The sequence below is a fragment of the Scomber japonicus genome, chromosome 7, assembly GCF_027409825.1.
Source record: "Scomber japonicus isolate fScoJap1 chromosome 7, fScoJap1.pri, whole genome shotgun sequence".
NCBI classification, from domain to species: Eukaryota; Metazoa; Chordata; class Actinopteri; order Scombriformes; family Scombridae; genus Scomber; species Scomber japonicus.
In genome coordinates this window covers 30,151,496-30,175,148 of record NC_070584.1, presented here as the reverse complement: position 1 = coordinate 30,175,148, position 23,653 = coordinate 30,151,496, and the positions used below count along the sequence as shown (strand labels likewise).

The following is a 23,653-nucleotide window of genomic DNA, read 5'->3' as shown; positions in this document are numbered from 1 at the left end:
CTGCTGCAGGCACGAGCGTCTTATATCCTTGACCAAAGCTTAGCAGATAAGGAAGAACTCATTTAATCTCATCTTCAACAGTAAATCAGTGCCTTCTATAATTATATCAGTGCACAATGTTTTTCTTTAGCTTGAGATTTACTGTGGTGAGAGGTCAAATGGGTCCGCCATTCACTGCACATACACACTTTAATTATGTAACCTTTTTTTTTCTGCCGAGCTCTGTATATTTCCATTTCCAAATAAGACAGATTGGAGTGTAAACACATCATTGTGTAGAGAGAGCAGAGGTCCTGATATTTTACACTGCTGCTTACACTGCAAGAATATCCACTACCTGTTTAATAAAACGCTTCCACACTTTCAGCAAACACTGCACGCACACAGACACACAGACACACACACACACACACACACACACACACACACACACACACACACACACAAACAGACCAAAACACCACAAACACAGATGCATGTCTCTCTCTCTCTCTCTCTCTGGTGGAGATTTCCACAATCAGCCAGTGCTTCAGTCCTTCAGTCTGGGTTATAAATGCTCCTCTGTGTGTGTGTGTGTGTGTGTGTGTGTGTGTGTGTGTGTGTGTGTGTGTGTGTGTGTGTGTGTGTGTGTGTGTGTGTATGTTTGTGTGAGTTCAGCTCTACATTATAACAAGTTCAGCCTGGAAGCTTCCTCTGACCACCAGCCTGTTAGCACAGGTGTATTTTTCTTAGTGTGGCATGTCAAGCCAGTGGAAATGTCACAGTGGACTGCTGTGTGTCTCTGTGCGGGTAGAGATGTGTAAATGAACTGTACGCTTCAGTTAAAGGGTTAGTTCACCCAAAATACATACATATTTTATCATAATTATATTTAGCAGTGCAGATAATTTTGGTGTGAATGCTGAGGTTTCATGAAATCTCCCTTTTAAACATCAGCAATTCAATTTAGGCGAATGTTATTTTGTTTCTGGTGAAAAATGACACAACTAAGAGTCTGTATAGTTACATAGATACAGTGCTGCTTTGAGCTAAATGCTAACGTCAGCTCACAGTAACAATGGTGTTTAGGGAGCAATGCTTTCAATGTTCTCCATCTGGACATTTGGTCATTTGTACTAAAACACAAAGTACAACTGAGGCGGATGAGAACATCATTAGTTTTGCAGATATTTGATCATAAGCCAAATGTTTTGACCAGATGATAAAAAAATCAGAGTATCAACAAAGTTAATTCATCCTAAGGTGAACATAAATGTCTGTAGCGAATTTCATAGCCAGTCCACCCAATAATAGTCAAAACATTTCACTTAAAACCACAGATGTGAACCTCATGATAATAAGTCAGAGGATCACCAAAGCTGTAGGTTTCATCATCTCTAAGCCACGAATACCTGTGCCAAATTTTGATGAGGAGATGAGGAGATATTTCACTGGATAAATAAGAACAATCATGTTAATCCATCGAGTGTTTGTTGAGATATTTCAGTAACCACCACAAAAGTCAGCCTCATTGTGGGATTGTGGGTGAAAGTTCACAGTCTGAGGATCAAGAATGTCTTTACAAAATAAAATGACAATGCATACAGTAGTTGTTGAGATATTTTAGTCTGAGTAACAGAGCCACTTTCTAAAAACTCAACATCACAGGAGTCTTTTTATATTATTTTTTATATAATTTGGGTGAAATGACCCTTTAAACCGTCTGCTCTCACCACTGGAAAAAGAAATGTTACTCTTCAGTGTTTTTAAACCAATTTTAAACCAATATATTTATTTTGACAGGTCTTACCGGTCATGTGAGTACTTCCTTGGTGGCTGAGTCCGTTGGTTTGGAGGGAGGCGGATCGTGACAGGGGGGCACAGCGGGTTGGAACAGGAACAAATGTGGGATCCAAATCCAGAATCAGCTGGTTTAGCTGCTCTATAGACTCGTCAATGTCTGTGGCTAAAGACGCCATCTCCTCCTCCTCCTCCTCTTGGCAAGGCGAAGTTTGTGAAGTGTGGGTCGTGCTTTGTGTGACGCTGTCTGTGCAGTCCTCGTTCACCAGACCTCTCTGCACCGCTTCCCTGCTACTGAGCCCCCTCTGTGGCGTTTCAGGAGATACCAGAGGTGGTGGTTTCTCTTTTCTCGTCCTGTTCGTCCTCTCCTCTTGCCCGTTTACCGCGACGTAGTTTTCAGTGCGGACATCGACTATCTGCTGCTGAACCCAGGAGTGAGTGGAGTACTCAGTCTGAGCTGATCTCTGCACTTCAGGCAGGTTCTCAGACGAGAGAGAGCACATACTGCTCGAGCTAGGCATGTCTAAAGTAGAAGTCGCCACATCATCCTCGTCATCCAGTATATCAGTCTCCCTCTCGATGGATGACACCTCTCCATTGATAGTGTGCCCTAAGCCAGACTCATCTCCAGTCATCTCCCCCTCCCCTCCGCTGGCTATACCGAGCTCAGTCATAACCTCCAGAAGAGGCTGAGCAAGCGCGAAGTCGACCCCAGGGAGAAACCTCTCTGCCTGGGTGCGCTTGTCCTGAGCGGCCCCTCTCGTCTGTCTGGCTCCGGTCGGCCCCTGAGAGGCGACTGACAGGCCCGAGTCACTGCTGGCAGACGGAGCTCGGTCGCTGCAGCTCGGGCTGCTGGCCGTCGGGGGGAACGGAGCTCCTTCCTCACTACTCTGCTTCTTCCTCACTTTGGCATATAAACTGCTATTTCCAGGGTCCAGGATATGAAGGGGAGCTGTGAAGACAAGACACTGTGTTACATATAAAAGGTTTACATGTTAACAGAAGGGCGAAGAGTATCACCAGTATCACCAGTATATCAAAAAAGGAAATTAGGGCTGCAACTCATAACTTTAATTCATTATTGTCTTATCAACAAAATGGAAGAAAATAGAGAAAAAAGTTCATCACAGAGCACATGGACACTTATTTAAATTGCATGTTATGTCCAAAAAATGGCCTCAAACTTCAAGATATTCAGTGTACAATAAAAGGAAAAGCAAACGTAAGAAAATATTCACATTAAAGAAGCTGGAACTAGATCATTGTTTTGCATTCATGCTTTAAAAAAATGATGATAATGATGTTTGATTGATAATTACAGATTCATTTTCTGTCCATCCACTATTTAATTAATTGATTCATCATTACAGACATATTTAAATTGCATGTTATGTCCAAAAAATGGTCTAAAACCTTCAAGATATTCAGTGTACAATGAAGGGAAAAGAGGAAATATTCACATTTAAGAAGATGCAATAAGATCATTTTGGGGCATTTTGGCTTAAAAATGATGATAATGATGCTTGATTGATTATAAAGATGAAAAATTTCAGACATATTTAAATGAATGTTTTATCCCCAAATGGTCCAAAAGTTAAAGATATTCACTTTACAATAAAGAAAACCATTTACCAGTAAAATATTCACATTTAAGCTGGAATCAGATTATTAATTGATTCATCATTTCAGCTCTAACATAAATTGTATTCATTTGTATGCAGCAGTCCTCTCAGTCAAAGGTTTAAAGCAGCCTGTATGAAGCCTGAGAGGTAAAATCCAGGGCATGGTAACATTTAAAGGTGATGTAGAGGAAAATGTCAACTCTGTTTAACCAACTCTTTTTCTTTCTTTTGCATTCTAGCAGCACTAATTGGAGGTGTTTTAAATCTTTAAATCAAAGTTAAACTGTAAAAGTGTAACCTAAACACAACGTTACTTAATCTTTGCATTCTTGCTGTGTGACTCCGTACCTGCACGACTACTGTATATGATTCATTATGACACACATGCATAAACACACCACCTGTTGGAGCCCAGCCACGACTCCAGACACACTTCATGTAGATAAAACAGAGCCCCTTTGTATAGTCTGGCGGATGCATATGCGTGTATTTGTGTGTGTGTGTGTGTGTGTGTGTGTGTGTGTGTCATGCAAAGGGCATGCCTGTCACAGCAGTCTCTACCTGATAAAGCCAGATAGAGCTGATTGCACACACACACAAAAACACACGATCACGCTCCGTTTTGTTCAACTTTAAGTAACCGTAGCAACATGAGAATATATTTCTGACAAAGCCTAAAAGTTTGGAAACACCTAGACGGTAAAATATCAAACAAAAAGTAGGGTTTTGTTTTTTTTTGGATAAAGGTTAACAGACTTAGATGAGATAAGAGCGTCTCGTACAGTCAGTGATTGCGACAGTACATACAGTGCATACCAGAGCTGTATGAGCAGAGCCTCTTAAGTCCAGAGAGGCAATAAACTCAAATACCAGACATGCATGTTAAAACCTCACAGCTGGTCTAATAAGCCCTAAACACACATGCACAAACAAAAAACTGATAAATACACTGTATAAATACTATCGCTCCAAACTAGCATGCAAACTGTCATGAGCAGCATCAAGAAAGCAGCTTTACTTTACCAGCGAGTCCCTGAGAAGAGAGTGAGCGGCTGAACTCTCACCGTTCCCTCTGCACACTAGAAACAGGATGGAAATAACTTGCTGGAGTCTCCCCTCGGAGAATCAGAGAAAGAGGAAAAGAGAAAACAGATGACAAGCAGAAAGGAAAAGGATAAAGGGGGGTGGGGGGGTGGGGGCGAGAACGAGGACGAGGACAGAATTAAAAAAAATAAAAGAAAGAGGATGAGAGAGATAGAAAAGAAGAAGAGAGGCTGATTCTTTAGAGTTGGAAGTCTCTCTTTCCTCCTCTGTTGCTGCTGCTGCTGCCGTCCTCTCTGTCTCTCTCAGGCTGCCACAGGAAAACAAGCAAAGAACATTCTTTCTCTTAAGGTGCTAACAGCCCCCCTATGTCCACCCCCCCTACCCTCACCACCACCACCTCCCCTACTCTCTCTCTCTCTCTCTCTCTTTTTTCCCCCCTCTCTCTCATGTCACTCCTTCCTCGCCTGCTCCGTCCCTGCACTATGAATCCCCGCCTTCACCGTCACCACCGTTTTTTGAAATTAGCCTTCCCCCCCTCCTTTTCCCCCCACCCCCCCTTCCCCTCCTCCTCCTCCTGCATCCTGTCCCGGCTGACACAGGTAGGCAAAATGCTGTGGAGTGAGTGAGTGTGTGTTTGTGCATTTTTTATGTCTTTTTTGGAGGGTGGGGGGGGGGCTGAGGAGTGGATCATTCACTAGCCGGGGGTGCATGCAAGCGTGACCGAATTTCCACAGGTGGGAAAGTTTGTGCAACACATGTAATGCACATTTAAGAAATAAAGAAACAGAAAACACACGGACCTTGAGCTGGCCAAATATGGAGGGGGGGGGGGGGGGGGGAATGTAAACATGCGGGCGGGCTCTGGAGAGACTTGTGTGCAGAAGAAAAAAAAAAGAGGAGGGGGCAAGGGTTTTGGGGGAGGGGGGGGGGGGGGGGGCTACATGCTAGGAGACAAATTGCAACCTGCAACTTGAACCTGGAAGAAACACAGCAGAGGTAGGGGGGGGGGGGAAAAGAGTGAGACGGCACAGATAAAGAGAGGAGAAGAAAAGGTGAGAGCGGGAGAAGTAAAAGAAGACGATGGAGAGGGGAGATGGAGTGATAGAAAAGGAAGGAGGGGAGAGGAGGGTGGGGGGGGGGGGGGGTAAAGTAGAACCACCTGTGGTTGAAAACAACATTCTTGTGACTGGCTGTGTTGCTTGCTAACTGGTTGGCACACTCATTATACTCACGTGCATTATGTGTGTGTGTGTGTGTGTGTGTGTGTGTGTGTGTGTGTGTGTGTGTGTGTGTGTGTGTGTGTGTGCATGTGTGTGTGTGTCAGCCGTTAAAATAATGGCTATGTTTGTTTGTGTTCATGTGCACCTTATAGAGTCTGTGTGTATGTGCCTTTACATGCCACCATCTGCACCCCCCGCCCCCTAAAATGTGGAAGGAAAAAGGAAAAGAGGAAGGAAAGAATGAGGAAGGAAGGAAGTTAAGAAGGTTATTTGGACAAGTTTTATGTTAGGAAGGAAGGAAGGAAGGAAGGAAGGAAAGGAGTAAGGAGGGGGGAAAAGAGGAAGGAAGTAAGGAGAGAAGAAAGGGAGGAAGGAAAGAAAGGAATGGAGGAAAGAAAGAACGGAAGGAATGAGGAGGGAAGGAAGGAAGGAAGGACGGAAGGAAGGACGGAAGGAAGGAATTTAAGAAGGTTATTTGGACAAGTTTTATGTTAGGAAGGAAGGAAGGAAGGAAAGGAGTAAGGAGGGAGGAAATGAGGAAGGAAGTAAGGAGAGAAGAAAGGGTGGAAGGAAAGGAAGGAATGGAACTGGCTGGCACAGTCATTATACTCACGTGCATTGTGTGTGTGTGTGTGTGTGTGTGTCAGCGGTTAAAATAATGGCTATGTTTGTTTGTGTTCATGTGCACCTTATAGAGTCTGTGTATATGTGCCTTTACATGCCACTTTTCCGCACCCCCTGCCCCCCCCCCCCCCCCTCCAAAATGTGCAGCCTATCTAAATTACACGGCAGGCTGGAGCAGATTTAGCAATGGCATAAAACAGCTGGAACTAAAAACCTCAAGCCGCCAGTTAAAGTGATGTTTTCTGCTATCTGGACGTGTATGTGTTGGTGTTTGTGTGTGTGTGTGTGTGTGTGTGTGTGTGTGTGTGTGTGTGTGTGTGTGTGTGTGTGTGTGTGTGTGAACAGTTATTCTAACTAAACGGAAACTCCCAGAAAACATCCCAGCCGCCCATCCGAAAATGCAGGGGCCTGGGCCGCTTGCCGTCCAGATGATTGCTGTTACACCCAAACGCAGGAACGTCAAAGAGGCCCTTTTGTAACCACAACAGTTGTAAGTTGTCACACTGATGACCAGACAATTACCCACAAGGCCGACCGCAGCGAAGCCCAGAGAGTCCAAACACATCCTCTCTGAGACTGGATCTAAACCCACAGAGCAGCATCACTTCTGAACAGCAGCCAGACATACAGTACAGTATATTAATAGAGATTTGGGGATTTTCTTTTTTGGCTGTTTAGTGGCAGAAAAAAACAAAAGAAAGCTAAAAAAACACATTTTTATTACATATTATCAGCTTATGAAGTCATTGTGGTGAGCTACAGTATTCTCTCTCCTTTTATCTCCTTTATTCTAGCTTTCACCAACTGCTGAGAAACATATCTATATTGTACATGTATGTATGCAAAGTAAAACCAAAACTATAAATCCAAAGAGTCTAGAAAGCTCGGTGAGGCTTCCTTCTTTCCTTCCTTCCCTCCCTCCTTTCCTTCCTTATTCTTTCCTCCCTCCCTCCCTCCCTCCTTCTCTCTTTCTTTCCTCTGTCCTTCTTTCCTACCTTCCTTCCTCCCTCCTTTGATTTCCTTTCCTTTCCCCCCTCCCTCCCTCCTTTCCTTCCTTCTTCCTTCCTTCCTCCCTCCCTTCCTTCCTTCCTTGACTCGAGGACACCAGGAACATCAAAGAGGCCCTTTTGTAACCACAACAGTTGTAAGTTGTCATACTGATGACCAGACAGTTACCGACAAGGCCGACCGCAGCGAAGCCCAGAGAGTTTCCTTCTACATAAACCCAATATTCTCTCTCCTTTTATCTCCTTTATTCTACTTTTCACCAACGTCTGAGAAACATATATATATATATAAATGTATGTATGCAAAGTAAAACCAAAACTATGAATGAAAAGAGTCGGAGAAAGCTCGGTGAAGCTGAAGAATGACTCATCCTCAGTGAAGCTCAACACCTTTCACTTTTGATTCAATCTTAATATGAGTCGAATATTTCTGAGGAAACCTGGTGAAAGGATAACTATCATGATGTGAATGATTCATCTGATAATCCTTTATATTATTTCTTTTATATTAAAGATAATCATTTAGCAGCTGGTTTTTGATGTCAGTATCTCACAATAGCAGAGATAGTAGTAGATAGTAGTAGATAGTAGTAGATAGGAGTAATCTGGTTCACTAGCAAGTCAATTCATTCAAAAACTGACATTTAGAAATTAACCTTCTCTCACATGTTAACCCTTGTGTGTCGTCTTATTCTTCTTTCCTCCCTTCCTTCCTTCCGTCTGTCTGTACTTCCTCCATCCCCCTTTCTTCCCTCCTTCCTCCCTCCTTCCCGTCCTTCTTTCCTTTCCTCCCTTCCTTCCTTCTTTCCTCCCTCCTCTCCTTTCCTTCCTTATTCTTTCCTCCCTCCCTCCTTCTCTCTTTCTTTCCTACCTTCCCTCCTTCCTTCTTTCCTTTCCTCCCTTCTTCCTTCCCTTCTTTCCTTCCTTCCTCCTTCCTTTCCTCCCTTCTTCCTTCCCTCCTTTCCTTCCTTCCTCCCTCCCTCCTTTCCTTCCTTCTTTCCTTTCCTCCCTTTCTTATTCCTACCTCCCTTCCTTCTTTCCTCCCTCCCTCCTTCCCTCCTTCTTTCCTCTGTCCTTCTTTCCTTTCCTCCCTTCCTTCCTTCCCTCCTTCCTTCCTCCCTCCTTTCCTTCCTTCTTCCTTCCTCCCTCCTTTCCTCCCTTCCTTCCTTCCTTCTTTCCTCCCTCCTCTCCTTTCCTTCCTTATTCTTTCCTCCCTCCCTCCTTCTCTCTTTCTTTCCTACCTTCCCTCCTTCCTTCTTTCCTTTCCTCCCTTCTTCCTTCCCTTCTTTCCTTCCTTCCTCCTTCCTTTCCTCCCTTCTTCCTTCCCTCCTTTCCTTCCTTCCTCCCTCCCTCCTTTCCTTCCTTCTTTCCTTTCCTCCCTTTCTTATTCCTACCTCCCTTCCTTCTTTCCTCCCTCCCTCCTTCCCTCCTTCTTTCCTCTGTCCTTCTTTCCTTTCCTCCCTTCCTTCCTTCCCTCCTTCCTTCCTCCCTCCTTTCCTTCCTTCTTCCTTCCTCCCTCCTTTCCTTCCTTCTTTCTTGTAATGAATTGGAGGGGAAAAGTGGTTTTTCTCTACCATTTATTGTGGTTATCATCAGCAAATGGAGCTTATAGATAATTCACTGTGACAGATACTTTATATCAAAGCAATAGTAACCTGAATTATCGTAGTAATGTTAGGTAACCCAATTTGAACTGAAAGGCTGGCAACAGAGGAAGAAACTTCATTTATCTGCTTAAATGTTCTGTGTCCTCAGACGTGTTGGTTTCCTGTTAAATCCAGTCTGATAACTGACGCAGGAATTCAAAACAACAGGAAAAAGAAAAGTGACAGAAAGAGAAAGAAGATTGTTTAAAAGGAAAATTTTTAAAAAAGGGAGAACGAGGAGGGGGGAAAACCAACAGGAAGTGTCTCACCTTTTTCCAGAGAAGACTTGTCCTGGTATGAATCTCGTCTCACTAAAGGATCCAAGGTGTCGTAGTCCACCGTCACACAGCGTCCGTTGTGCCACAGCTCTCTGCCTGCTCATGGAAATGACAAAGAGGAGGAGAGCCGTGGTCAGGAGTCAGAGTTAAACAACAACAAGACGCGCACACACACACACACACACACACACACACACACACACACACAGAGGCACCTATACACAATAACATCAGCTGATCCTGCAGTGCCAGATCCAGTTTCAAATTTGATTTAAAATGCAGTAATGCAGACTTTAGTGTTGCTTTAATTTCCTGGACGGACGTACCTGTCCATCAGAAGGTGTGTGTTTGTGTTAATGTGTGTGTGTGTGTACCCTGCTTTCCCCTGCCTGTGTGTGTGTTTCCCCCCTGCGTACAGTATCTGCAGGAATCTGAATTCCTGTCAGATGTGTGTGTGTGATAACCCGCTCATATTGCTTCCTGTTGAGAGGCGAGGAGTGTGACTGTTGGTGTTAAAGGGGCATTTCCACTGCGGTGTCGCCGTACTGCCACAAAGCTCTGCAACACTGCCCCCGCCTGGGTGACTCTTAGGTGAACTCGCTGAGGAGGAACTTTTTTTTCATTCATGAGTAAGCGAGTGTGTGTGTGGGGGGGGTGTCTGGTGTCACACTTCGCAAATGAGTAATTTCTGTCTCTTCTGCTTGAATTCAAAAACACAATGTGATGTTGGGTGAAGCGTCTGGTCGTCATCGGCAACAACAGCCAAAATAATATGTGTTTGTGTACGTGTGTGTGGCTCTAGGTGAGTCCAGGTGTGTGTGTGTGTGTGTATCAGTATACGTGCAGTTTTTCACAATCTAAAAGGTCATGGTGCCTTCAGGGGTCATGATATGATTAATGAAAGAGAAAAGCAACAAAAGTTTATTTATTCTTCTAATCTTTGCTTTTTTCTCTCGACATAAATTAATGGATAATTTAAGACTCTTGAAATAATATAAATCACTCTTTTGTTGAATTTGTCACAGCTGGTGGACATGTATGCAACCAGGGAAGTTATTTCTTCATTTTAAGGAGACTCAAGCCAAAAAAAAAAAAAAAAAAAAGTTGGGAGTTAAAGAAGGTTTGTTTGCACATTTTGGCAATCACTTGTCTTTTTTCATTTTAGGTTTTAAAGGGGAAGTTCACTTAACCCTCCTGTTGTCCTCAGGTCAAGGAAGGGAGGAAGGAAGGAAGGAAGGAAGGGGGGAATGAGGAAGGAAGGAAGGAAGGAAGGGAGGCAGGAAGGAAGGAAGGAAGGAAGGAAGAAAAGGAGTAAGGAGGGAGGGAGAGAGGAAAAGAGGAAGGAAGGAAGTTAAGAAGGTTATTTGGACAAGTTTTATGTTAGGAAGGAAGGAAGGAAAGGAGTAAGGAGGGAGGAAAAGAGGAAGGAAGTAAGGAGAGAAGAAAGGGAGGAAGGAAAGGAAGGAATGGAGGAAAGAAGGACGGAAAGGAATGAGGAAGGAAGGAAGGAAGTGAGGAAAGAAGTATAGAAGAAGCAAAGAAAGAGGGAGGGAGAAGAACAAAGGAAAAATTAAAGAAAGAGGGGGGAAGGAAGGAAGGAAGGAAGGAAGGAAGGAAGGAAGGAAGGAAGGAAGGAAGGAAGGAAGGAAGGAACAGTCAAAACAGACGAGGTCAATATCAATTTAATTTTAATAAACTTAATTAAACTGTTCTTTAACCTCATCATAGTTTCTTGAAGCAAATGACACAACACTGGAACATTTTTCTTTTCAAAGCTCTGCTGTCTGGGTTGTTTTTTTTACCTATAATATAAATACTTGTTACTAACGCCTGAGTCAGACACAATATTTCTGTCTTTCGCTACGCTCACTTTGCTCACTTTGCTCACTTTGCTCAATTATGCAAACAAAGAGTCATAATTCGTTGCCGTGACTTGACTGAAAGACACAGACGATAACAAATTGGACGCCGACCAATCACAGCAAACAGTTTTTCCAAACTTGTGTAACATACATACAGAAAGTGAGCTAAAAAAAAGAAAAAAAGAAAAGGTGCCAGGAACCAGCTGCATCAGGACTTTATGTGAACTTGGAAAAAAGTTCACAGTGAGATTTATTTGGTGTTTTAACTCTAACACAAGATGATAGGTAAATAGTTGCAGGTTGCATTAAATGAATTAACCCTCCTGTTGTGGAAGGAAAGGAGGAAGGAAGGAAAGGAGTAAGGAAGAAAAGAGGAAGGAATTTAGGAGAGAAGGAAGGAAGGAAAGGAGTAAGGAAGGAAGGAAGGGAGGAAGGAAGGAAAGGAGTAAAGAGGGAGGGAGGAAGGAAAAGAGTAAGGAGGAAGGGAGGGAGGAAAGGAGGAAGGAAAGGTGGGAGGAAGGAAGCAAGGAAGTATGGAAGGAAGGGAAGAACAAAAGAAAAATTAAAGAAAGAGGAAGGAAGGAAGGACAGACGGAAGGAAGGAAGGAAGGAAGGACAGACGGAAGGAAGGAAGGAAGGACAGACGGAAGGAAGGAAGGAAGGAAGGAAGGAAGGAAGGAAGGAAGGAAGGAAGGAAGGAACAGTCAAAACAGACAGGGTCATTATTATTATTCTTATTGCATGTTAATATTTTTAAAGACTTGAATGATTTTGCTAGTGGAGTCCAGTCTTGCAGTCAAATGAAAGTCACATCTCAAGTCTGACTAAAGTGCAAATCTCAGTTATGACACTGACATTTGCCAAATCATCAAATTTCAACCTCTAATGGTGCAAAACAAACAAACAAAAAAACTTTGCTCTTCTTGAATGTGTCTGAAATTCTGAATAATAAAAGCAGAAATGTGTAAACTGTCAATTCTGGGCACAACAAGATCCTTAACATCTGAAACACATTCATACCTGCATTCTTCTTCTCTGCTGTATTATCCTGCTCCAAAACCTTTATATAGCTTAACACTTCATTTCTAAGTTTAAAAAAAAACAACACTAATAAAAATCAGTTGCTAGGAGACAGAATCTACCTTTAATCTTTTCAGGGCTGTCAGAAAGTAACAACTCCACTTTTCCATCTTCTGGGAACCGAGCATCTGGAAATTTAAAAAAAAAAAGGGGGAAAAAAAAGTCAGGTGTCAGGTGGACAGCATACTGGGCATACTGGTCATACTCCCACATGTGCACGTCACACCTGCCGCCCAGCACACAGCTGGTACGGGTTCCAAGGTTAGTTCAGGTACGTGATATTTACATTGGAAGAAAGGGAGGCGAGCAGAGAAGCTGACGGATTTATCAGTTACAGATTAAGACTGATAACGTGGTGGAGGTGGGTGTGAGACAAGCGTTGGCGGAGACTGGAGAGCGTTGGCGGAGAGCGAGGGCTGTAAATACCTTCACTGGCAGAGTCAAGGTCCGCCTTTGAGAAAGTGAGGGCGTGTCCGTTCACCAGGCCCGTATGAAACTGGACGCGGAAGATGACCTGACGGGTGGCTGAGTGGCTGTTTTTATCATAACAAACCACCTGAAAGCACAAAGAGTATAACACACCGTTAACCCTCCTGTTGTCCTAAGGTCAAGGAAAGAAGGGAGGGAGGGAGGGAGGGAGGAAGGAAGGAAGGAAGGGAGGAAGGAAGGAAGGAATAAGGAAGGAAGGAAGGAAAAGAGTAAGGAGGGAGGAAAAGAGGAAGGAAGTAAGGAGAGAAGAAAGGGAGGAAGGATTGGAGGAAAGAAGGATGGAAGGAATGAGGAAAGAAGGAAGGAAGGAAGGAAAGGAGGAAAGAAGGAAGGAAGGAAGTGAGGAAAGAAGGACGGAAAGAAGTATGGAAGAAGCAAAGAAAGAGGGAGGGAGAAGAATGAAGGAAAAATTAAAAAAAGAGGGCGAAATGAAGGAAGGAAAGAAGGAAGGAAGGAAAGAAGGAAGGAAGGAAGGAAGGAAGAGAGTAAGGAGGGAGGGAGGGAGAGAGGAAAAGAGGAAGGAAGTTAAGAAGGTTATTTGGACAAGTTTTATGTTAGGAAGGAAGGAAGGAAAGGAGTAAGGAGAGAAGAAAGGGAGGAAGGAAGGAAGGAAGGAAGGAAGGAAGGAAGGAAGGAAGAAAGGACGGAAGATCTTCTATTGGCTCCATCTGCAGGGGGCCATATAGCAATTTGTGATAGATTAAGTAATTAATAATATTATTAATGTTTAACCTAAAGAATAAACAACACTGATCCTCACCATGATGTCTCCTTTGAGCAGCTGAGCCGGCTGCAGCACCATGTAGAGCCGGTCGGTCTGACCTGCACTAACATGGCTGAGGTGGAGATATAATAAACATGCATATTATTAATATTATTATTATTATGATATATATACTGTCTGCAACATCATCATACAATGAAATGTGGTATAAGATGATGTATTTCTTACTAGACTGCAGACGTGCAAACAGGTTGTAGACTCTGGTAGACTCTCAGGAAGAGACAACACCCTAAGATCATTTACAAAAAAAAGATGACATCATTACAAACTAAATGGATGAGATTTGTAGATTTTTAGATGGCTCAGACACAAGTTGACAAATGTGGGAGAAAAGTGTATTTATTTAAAAGTGATGCTATATTGTTTTAGAGATTTAATCTGACCGATTTCAAATTCACTCTTCAAGAAACATCTTGAGACACTGGAGATGAAAAGTTCCTAAAATCTTTCTGATTAGGGATTTCGACGTTTTGCCATCAAACAGGAACAGCTGGCCAAATGGGGGTACTGCACCCCATAGAAGATTAAGAAAATTGAGCCCCTCCCTCCAGATAGACATAGATGAACAAAATTTGGCATGTATATGTATGGTGTAAAGTCGCACAAAAAAGTCTCTTGGACCCATATCCTCACGCCAACAGAAAGTCGGCCATTTTGAATTGAATTTGCAATTTTGCCGCTGTTTGTTTCCATTTGACTTAGAAGATGTGTGGCAGCCAGTCTCGCTCATTCGTGGGGGGGCGGGGGAGCTTGGGCCTGGTCATCGCTAAATCTAAAGGACTCTCATATCTACTCCACAACTTGCTTTAAATGTGACTTTTCCTGCAGGATCAAACAACAGATGCATCATATACTATCTTTTTTAAGCTGCAAAATGCTTATGGTGAAAGAATGACTCCCAATCCATTACAGCAGGGGTGTCAAACTCATTTTCATTTAAGGGCCACATACTTCTCAATTTAATCTCACATGGGCCGGATCATTAAAAAGATGAAAGGAAGGAAGGAAGGAAGGAAGGCAGGAAGGAAGGAAGGAAGGACAGATAGAAGGAAGAAAGGGAGGAAGGACAGATAGAAGGAAGAAAGGAAGGAAAAGAAGGAGAAGGAAGAGTAGACAGGAATGAAAGATGGAAGGAATAAAGGAAGGAAGGAAGGAAGGAAGGAAGGAAGGAAGGCAGGCAGGAAGGAAGGAAAGATGGAAAGAAGAAAGGGAGGAAAAGAAGGAGGAGAAGGAAGAGTAGACAGGAATGAAAGACGGAAGGAAGGTAGGAAGGAAGAAAGGAAGGAAGGAAGGAAGGCAGGAAGGAAAGATAGAAGGAAGGAAAATAAGACAGGAAGGAAGGAAGGAAGAAAAAGAAGACAGGAAGGAAGGAAGGGAAGATGTAAGGAAGGGAGGAATAAGGAAAATGGGCCGGATTGGACCCCTCGGCGGGCTGGATCTGGCCCACGGGCCGCATGTTTGACATCCCTGCATTACAGCAATTTTTGAAGAAGGTCTTTGGTTTCACTGCCTTTGTTGGTTAAGCTTATTTCACCCCTTCAATTTAAAGATTGGATCAAGAAGGCACTGAACTATCTCAAGCTGGAGAAAATAATACTCTAATAATCTGAAAGCAGTTCTGGATCATATAAAAGCTCTGAGACTTGAGCCTGAAGCTGAGGAGGGATGATTTTTTTCTTTTTCTTTTGTTTTCTTGTTCATTCAGTCTTGTTTAAACGGGCCTGGATTAGATTATATAAATATGTTTTCTGCTTTTAAAAATTATCTATCTATCTTATTTTTATTTTCTCTTATTTATTTTTTTTACTTTATTTAATTTTTGATTTTAACTATAAATCCTATTTTTTTTTTTTACTTTATTTAATTTTTGATTGTTACTATAAATCCTATCTTATTTTTCTTTTATTTTATTTATTTTTTTTCTTTTATTTAATTTTTGATTTTTACTTTAAATCCTATCTTATTTTTATTATTATTATTTTTTTTTAATTTTATTTAATTTTTGATTTTTACAATAAATCCTATCTTATTTTTATCTATTTATTTATTTCATTTTTATCATTATTATTTTCTCTCTCATGTGCATTGGTCGCAATTTTTTCTTTCCAGTTTGTTATTCTCAGTTTACACTTTTTTATCAGCTGTAAAGCACTTTAAACTACATTATGAATGGTGCTATAAAAGTGTGTATAAAGTTAAATCATTATATAATAATTGCCTTTCACGTGACCCAAAGACAACTGTCACACTATGCTCACTGCACTGCTGCTGCTATTTATCTCCTTATTTTCCCACAAATTCAGATCATCTGTTGCTCACCTCCATCTGCTCTTATTTTGGGAAGACCGTGAAGAACAACGCAGAGGAGGAACGACGGAGAAGGACACATCCTTAATCCTCCTTTCAACATACTCCCCAGCATCCACACATACCTGGAGAGCAGAGAGAGAAGTTAATGAATGCACGTTTGTTTTATCTGCTAACAAATATCTGTAAAGACATTATAACCTGATGAAAGTGCGGTTGTGATTTTCATTGAGTCTCTTTGTTTTATAATCTGCTCCGTAGCTTTATGATCGGAACTTGTTTCTCAGCAAAGATAAATCAGGTGATTAGTGACCCGAGGTCGAAAGTCACAACTGATCCGTCGATCTACATCAAAGATCAGAGGCTATAGGAGCTGAACTGGGAGGTTGACCTTTGACCTATGACCTACTTCATCAGTCCAGTGGTCTCTCACCGTTTTTGGGAGGGGGTCATCAGAGCGGAGAGTTTGTCGCTGTAGAACCTCCTCATGGCAAAGTGGTCCAGAGAAAGGTCTGCACTGAGAGAGACGCATGTATTCAGATCATTTAAAGGGTCAGTTCAAACAAAAATGACAGAAATAACTTCTTTTTTTTTGGTTTATCTCTGGTGGTATTTGGGGTTGGAGATAATTTTGGTTGATATTTATGTCAGGAAATTCTGCCTACACCCCAATTAAACAGGGCTGGATGTACTTTACCCTCCTGTTGTCCTCGAGTTAAGGAAGGAAGGAGGAAGAAGGAAGGAAAGGAGGAAAAAAGGAAGGAAAGGAGGGAGGAAGGAAGGAAAGGAGGGAGGAAGGAAGGAAGGAAGGGAAGGAAGGAAAGAAGGAAAAGAGGAAAAGGGAAGGAAAGGAGGGAGGGAGGGTAGAAGGAAGGAAGGAAGGAAGGAAAGGAGGGAGGAAGGGAGGAAGGAAGGACGGAAGGAAGGAAGGAAAGGAGAGAGAGAGGGAGGGAGGGAGGGAGGAAGGAAGGGAGGAAGGAACGAAAGGAGGGAGGGAGGGAAGGAAGGAAGGAAAAGAGGGAGGGAGGGAGTAGGAAAGGAAGGGAGGGAGTAGGAAAGAAAGAGAGGAAGGAGGAAGGAAGGAAGGAAGGAAGGCAGGAAAGGAAAGGAAAGAAGGAAGGAGTGGGGGAAGCAAAGAAGGACAGAAGAAAGGGGATGGAGGAAGGAAAGAAGGAAGGGAGGAAAGAAACAGAGAAGGAATGAGGAAGGAATGAGGAAGGAAGGAAGGAAGGAAGGAAGGAAGGAAGGGAGGAAAGAAAGAGAGAAGGAAAGAAAGGAACAGTCAAAACAGACGGGGTCAATTTGACCCGGGAGGACGACAGGAAGGAGGTTAAAACAGACACAGACAGCAGCATCAACTCATCATACAATAATGTAACATCATTATATCTCTATATGGACTCATCATATGATACATGGACATGACTTTAATCATTTTATTGACCTCAGTATTGCCTCACTTCACATTAGCAGCTAAGAGGCTACTCATGTCACATTGGCTAAGTGAGTGAGTAGTGTCCTCCATTCCTCACTGTGTTCGTCCTTCTTCCTTCCTCCCTCCTTTCCTTCCTTCTTCCTTTCTCCCTCCTTTCCTTCCAATCTGTTATATTATCATTATATCAGTGGTATAAAATGATCTTTAAATGACAATAATATTGTTTATCGCAATTATTTCTGAGACAATACATCATTCAATAAAAGTAGTTATAGTGACAGGCTCATGGTGCATTCTAGTTGTACTTGTAAGTCGGGATTTCCGAGCTCCGAGTCGGAACTTTCAACTGGAACGACCCCCGAGATCGGATTTCCTACTCGGAAAGTCAGACGATCCACATTCCTTCTCCTCCCTTCTTTTCTTTCTTTCCTTCCGTCCTTCCTTCCTTCCTTCCATCTTTCCATCCAGTCTTCTTTTCCTTCCTTTTTACCTTCCATCGGTCTTCCCTTCCTTTCTTCCTTCCTTCCTTCACCTCCTGACATTTAAAGATGGCTGCCCTGGTTGTAGAAGCTCCAGTAATAATCCTTTTATTAACACTTTTTACTATTTGTTGTCACAATAAGTCAGACGTATACATAGTATTGTTAGATGTATATATTTATGGAAATGCTGTCATAGTGTAATTTACATATTACATATTAGACCGTGCTAACGACGGCTAACCGTTAGCCTGGTAGTTTCAGCCGGTGTTTGGCCGTTGGCTACTTTTTTCCGACTTTGTAACTGAAACGCTGATAACTCGGGTGTGACGTCATTGAACGCACCATTAATGTATGGCATTGGGTTTATGCTTATGCATGCATGTTTGTTGGTATTTAACATTAGATATCTGCTTATGACTCTGTGAAAATTTAGTGTTGCCACCCCTCCCTTAACAGAGCAGAAATTTAATAAGGTGAACTCAATGTCAGACTGAATGAATGGAGTTCATTTAAAGAGCGTTTCCGTCTAATTATAAAGCTTTGATTTGAGTACCAGGAACAATAGATGCTGTCAGTCCAGTCGACTCCATCAGTAAAATATCATTTAGCTTCCTGGTGTTCAGGTGGAAGAAAACTTCTTTGGACAAATAAAACCAAAGCCAAAACACACACACACACACACACACACACACAGCAAGTTGTGTAATCTAAAAGAACTGACCCCTTTACAACAAACAGTAGTTATCAGATTTACACCCATTCACAAACCCCTGCATACCTGCACTCACTCAAACACACACACACACACAACAAATATCTCAGTCTGACAGGGACAATGGTCACAGTCAGAGAGTCAGCTGTTCGGTCATGAAACAGCAAACACACACACACACACACACACACACACACACACACACACACACACACAAAACAGAGCCAACAATGTAGAACCAACTTCCTCTTTTCTATTTTTCTAATGGACAATGCCTCAAACGGACCTTTTACATGGTCCCACGAGACGACGTAGCTAAAGCAGGGACGTGCATATAGACGATATGTAAACTACAAAGGCCGTCGTGTTTACCCTGAAAATCTAAAACCAACAAAGTCGTGCCTCCTCCTCTGCTGGCTCCAGACTGTGGTAGGCAAGCAAATTAATAGCACATAAATTCACAGGTGTCCAACAGTATACAAGGATCCCTGCCCGAAAATCAAATAAAGAGTCTAGTTCAAAGTCTCTTCGATTAACGGTCGTGCCCTTTCTCTCTTCCTGCCTGCGTGGTGGAGACGTGCAGCAGGTCGGCTTCTGTTCGCTCGGTCTATTGTTCAGTCAGTGCTCTTTGATCTGCAAACACGTCCAACGCTGAATGTCAATACTGTGTCATTGCTTCACAGTTACAGAGATCACTCATATGAAGGTGTGATTTCACCACTTCTCCTCTTCATAACTTAACTTTTTATTTTTCTGGTTTTACTTCCTCACATTTTACATTTTAGTTGTTGGAAGGAAGGAAGGAAGGAAGGAAGGAAGGAAGGAAGGAAGGAAGGAAGGAAGGAAGGAAAAGAAGACAGGGAGGAAGGAAGGAAGAAAGATAGGAAGGACAGACGGAAGGAAGGAAGGGAAGAGGGGAAGATGGAAGGAATGAAGGAAGGAAAAGAAGACAGGGAGGAAGGAAGGAAGAAAGATAGGAAGGACAGACGGAAGGAAGTAAGGAAGGAAGGAAGGGAAGAGGGGAAGATGGAAGGAATGAAGGAAGGAAAAGAAGACAGGGAGGAAGGGAGGAAGAAAGATAGGAAGGACAGACGGAAGGAAGGAAAAGAGGAAGAACGAAACTGGGCCGGATTGGACCTCGGGCCGCATGTTTGACACCCCTGTCCTAGAGGTTCATTATTGGCCTTTACCTGCTCCTGAATGTTTCTTTATACTTTATAATATGTGTATAAATTCCTTGTTGCTATGGCATCAGTGTTACCTGGCTGACGTGTTGCTGAAGTGGATGTAAGAAGCCACCAGAACTCCGATCCGGCCTTTACCTCCCTGTTGAGAACAGTCACAGAAACAAGATGAATCAATATCACACATGCAACACTCAGAACAGTGGAAGGAAGGAAGGATGGAAGGAAGGAAAGAAGGAAGGAAGGAAGGAAGGGAGGGAGGAAGGAAGGAAGGAAGGGCAGATGGAGAAGGAAAAGAATACAGGAAGGAAAGATGGAAGGAAGAGAAGAGAAGACAAGAAAGGTTGGAAAGATGAAAGGAAGGACCGATGGAAGGAAGGAAGGAAGGAAGGGAAGACCGATGGAAGGAAAAAAGGAAGGAAAAGAAGACAGGATGGAAAGATGGAAGGAAGGAAGGAAGGAAGGAAAGAAAGATGGAAGGAAGGAAAGAAGGAAGGAAGGAAGGGAAGACCGATGGAAGGAAAAAAGGAAGGAACAATCACAGAAACAAGATGAATCAATATCACACATGCAACACTCAGAAAAGTGGAAGGAAGGAAGGAAGGAAGGAAGGAAGGAAGGAATCATTGGTGCATATATTACTCTGCAGTGTAACACCAGGACATGCTTCGGGTTGGTTTGCAGCCAATCCTCCATCGCTGTGCACACTCTTAAGATCTGATCCAAGCTGGGAGCCAAATGATCCACCCAACCTGTGTCCAAAATCTGACACACACACACACACACACACACACACACACACACACACACACACACACAGACACACACACACACACACACACACACGCTGTTATACACTGAAACATTTAACCTCTCACACAGGTCATGTGACGTGCTGTCGGTACCTTGTGGGTCATGCGGGTGAGAGGGTCATTCTTCTGCGAGAGGTTAATGAGCTAAAGAGAGAAAAAAACAGGAAGTGAAACGAGGAACAAAATCACATTTATCACACTGATGCAAGATCTTTCTTCACTCATGTGGAAGGAATATTATAAGAATATCAGGAAAATATCAGTTTAATTTAATTTCTTCTATTTTAACTTAACTATAACTTCTAAATGTAAATGGAAAGAGAGACTGGAGAGTATATTCAGATAATACACATTCTTAAAAGTAAATTTACAATAAATAATATTGAAACTAAATTAAAGTAATAATACATAATAAACTGCTGGACAAACAACATATAAATGATGTTAAAACAAAAAGAAAGTTAAAGTTTAGTTTAACCACTTAACGCACGCTGTTCCGTCTATGGGACGGGACGGATGTTAGGAGGTAGCCACAAGTTCTTCTGAATGTTTTAAACACCAACCCTTAAACATATATACTCATGCCGTACATCGTTGGAAAGCTTAGTTTGATTGTACTGATTCATTCTAGACCACTCACGACTTATATGGTAGCGATTAGCGATAGCGATTAGCTCGGCTAGCCACTCAGCTAAGTAAGAAAAGCTATAATGCCTACATACCTTCAAAGTCTTCCCTTTATCCACAACGATCATCTTATGACTCAGGACTTTCTGTACAGCTCGCCAAGTATCCATTCTTGTGAAATATGAAATCCGTTTCCATAAAACCGGAATACTTTCCTCAATATGTCCATGTATTTAGTCCAACACGTAACGTAATAACACAAATAACAAACCATATACGGTCCGTTTACGTCATTTCCTGACCTGCACGTCCATCTCAGAGTACATGTGACTAGATGTTTACAACCGTGAGCCTCTCCTGCCTCTGACGACACCACACACAAGCCAATCGGTGTTTAGGATTAGGCAGTACATGTCTCCAAAGCCAATGAGGACATGTGACCGACAACAATGACGACATGGCTTTGATTGACTGCTGTTCTAGCCTATGGAAATATTCGGTGAAATGAAGTTGATAACCTTTTAGCCAATAGTCTGAGGTTTCCAACGGTGTATGACACTAAGCTATGAGGTTTGGCTGTCCATAAACAAACTCCAAGCATAACCGGCGTGCGCCCTGTGCGTAAAAGAGTTGAACCATATATCATTACGCACTCGGCATTTTGGTACACGGTTGGTTCTTCTCTGACTTAACATATGACTTATACCAAAATAAACAGATAGATAGATAGATAGATATGGCCAAACAAAAAATATGGTTATATGTAATAATAATAATAATAATAATAATATTAATAATAATAATAATATGGCGTCAGTTTTCATTAGAGACCAAGATTTTGATTGTAGGCAAAGGGGATGTGAAGTTATAGGTGTTTGATTGACTCTTTTTATTAGTTTTACTATTAGAAAGAAGTGTAATAACTCTTTTATGTTGTATTGTTTTCTATTGTGGTTTTATTGTGGTTAATTGCCTTTCTATGGACTGAAATGAACCTTAAAATAAATCAAACCCCCCTCTGATATGCAGCTCTAACTCTTCTCATCTCACCATGTAGTTGTGTCCGTGCTTGGACTGCAGCATGGGAATGATTTCTTGCAGGTTGTGCAGGTACGTCTCCTCGGGACACCCATGAGGACAGAATATGGTGATGATGCGTTCAGTGATGTAGGTCAGATCGATTCTCCGCTGGTCTTCCATGACTTGCACTATCGGTCACATGGATGCCTACAAGAGAGACACAGGAAGTGAAAAGGAAGGGTGTGAGAATGAGAGTCATGGAACATTTTCAAGAAGTGAGCATTTTCACCTCAGGTCAGCAGATTATTTGCAGAGCATTTATCTGAGCGTGTTGCTATATCAGCTGCCTAAAAAAAGAAAGAGCTGATCTTTGCCAAACGCAGCGAAATTTGAGTTCAGATGAGGTCAGCCTTATTAATCCCACAAAATCCTTTTACAGGATGTGTGTGATTGAGTCAAAGCCAAAAAAAGAAAGAAAGAGAGGAACTGCAACGAAAAGCTTAGTCATCGGATCTCCTCATTAGGCTTCTGACCAGAAGACGGATGATGATGATGATGAGGCACAGAAGAGTGATGTAGCCCAAACACAGGCTCATAACTTCATTACTCATCACCAAAAAACCTCTAAACTAAAAAAAACCCAAATCTGACAATGACAGAAAACGTGTCTGTCATTGTTCTTTTGGTTTTAACACTATTTTACCCCTTTTCCACTGAGCTGGAGCTGGAGCTGGTGCTGGTTTGGAGCCAGATCCTGACTAAGCACCGGTTCTTTGCTTTTCCACTGCCAAAGCTCCAGCCCGGAGCCTCAGAACGGGAGCCAGAGCAAGCACCAACTCTTTGCTGGTCTAAAGCATAGACTGTATATAAGAAAAGGTCTAAAGCTGTGGTCTAAAAGCAAGAACCGATTACATCAACGGACTGGGGGCGGGGCTAACGTTTATTAGCAGACTAGCGGGGCTAACGTTTATTAGCCGGCTAGCAGGGTTAACGTTTATTAGCCGGCTAGCGGGGTTCACGTTCATTTGCTGACTAGCATGGCATTTACAGAGGGTTAAAAAATTGTTGATTAAAAATACTATTTGTATAATTTTTTTGCCAGAGCGGTCTTCTTCTTCTTCTTCGTTTCCGGCAGGCTAGATGCCTTGCGCCATGTTGCTGCCTCTCACTGGTGAATCATGGAAGTGCTTCAAAGGCGCGCGCTGGCTACATTATACAGTGACATAATCATAGTAAATGTAGTAAATGTAAATGTGTCTCTAGGTTGGCTTCCTCAGTAAAATCCTCCCACATTCTTCTGTAAGCCATGAGAAAGATAATTCAGTGTGAGCTTGGGTTCCTACATTAGCGTGTGGATTGGAGCAATTACATACGTGTTAGTGCATGTCTATGGGAGCAAGATAAATGAGAGAGTAGTGTAAAGAGCAGCGGTTAACCTCGCCTTCACCCTGACCATGTGACCACGGCATAGTAAACACTGATACAACCATTTCCACTAGTATGCCGTAGTAGCTGTAACTCTGCTTCCCACAGAAATTAGGCTTAATACTCTCAGAGCTTTCTGTTCTGTTTCATCTCATCACAGGAAGTCAAATGTAAATACTCAGAAACCAACATATGGGAGTGAAAGGTGTACTTT

The 23,653-nt window shown here is 42.5% G+C and overlaps 1 protein-coding gene across 2 annotated transcripts in view; it reads right to left on the bottom strand.

Moving 5' to 3' along the window:
- The window catches only part of LOC128361502 (tensin-3-like), a 32,072-nt gene extending 9,593 nt beyond the window's left edge, over positions 1-22,479 (bottom strand). Inside the window, exons 1-12 of one of the 2 annotated variants that reach the window (XM_053321990.1) lie at positions 22,045-22,479; positions 20,461-20,511; positions 20,198-20,320; positions 19,633-19,697; positions 16,176-16,259; positions 15,755-15,867; positions 13,604-13,664; positions 13,412-13,487; positions 12,589-12,718; positions 12,225-12,290; positions 9,212-9,316; positions 1,790-2,731 (exon numbers count right to left, since the gene is read on the bottom strand). In XM_053321990.1, coding sequence (XP_053177965.1) covers positions 1,790-2,731; positions 9,212-9,316; positions 12,225-12,290; positions 12,589-12,718; positions 13,412-13,487; positions 13,604-13,664; positions 15,755-15,867; positions 16,176-16,259; positions 19,633-19,697; positions 20,198-20,320; positions 20,461-20,511; positions 22,045-22,194 — 1,966 coding nt within the window. In that variant the 5' untranslated portion in view covers positions 22,195-22,479. Of the gene's footprint in view, positions 1-1,789; positions 2,732-9,211; positions 9,317-12,224; positions 12,291-12,588; positions 12,719-13,411; positions 13,488-13,603; positions 13,665-15,754; positions 15,868-16,175; positions 16,260-19,632; positions 19,698-20,197; positions 20,321-20,460; positions 20,527-22,044 lie in introns of those variants that run through there. The other variant, XM_053321991.1, reaches the window with a different exon arrangement.
- Between the last annotated feature and the right edge of the window lie 1,174 nt (positions 22,480-23,653).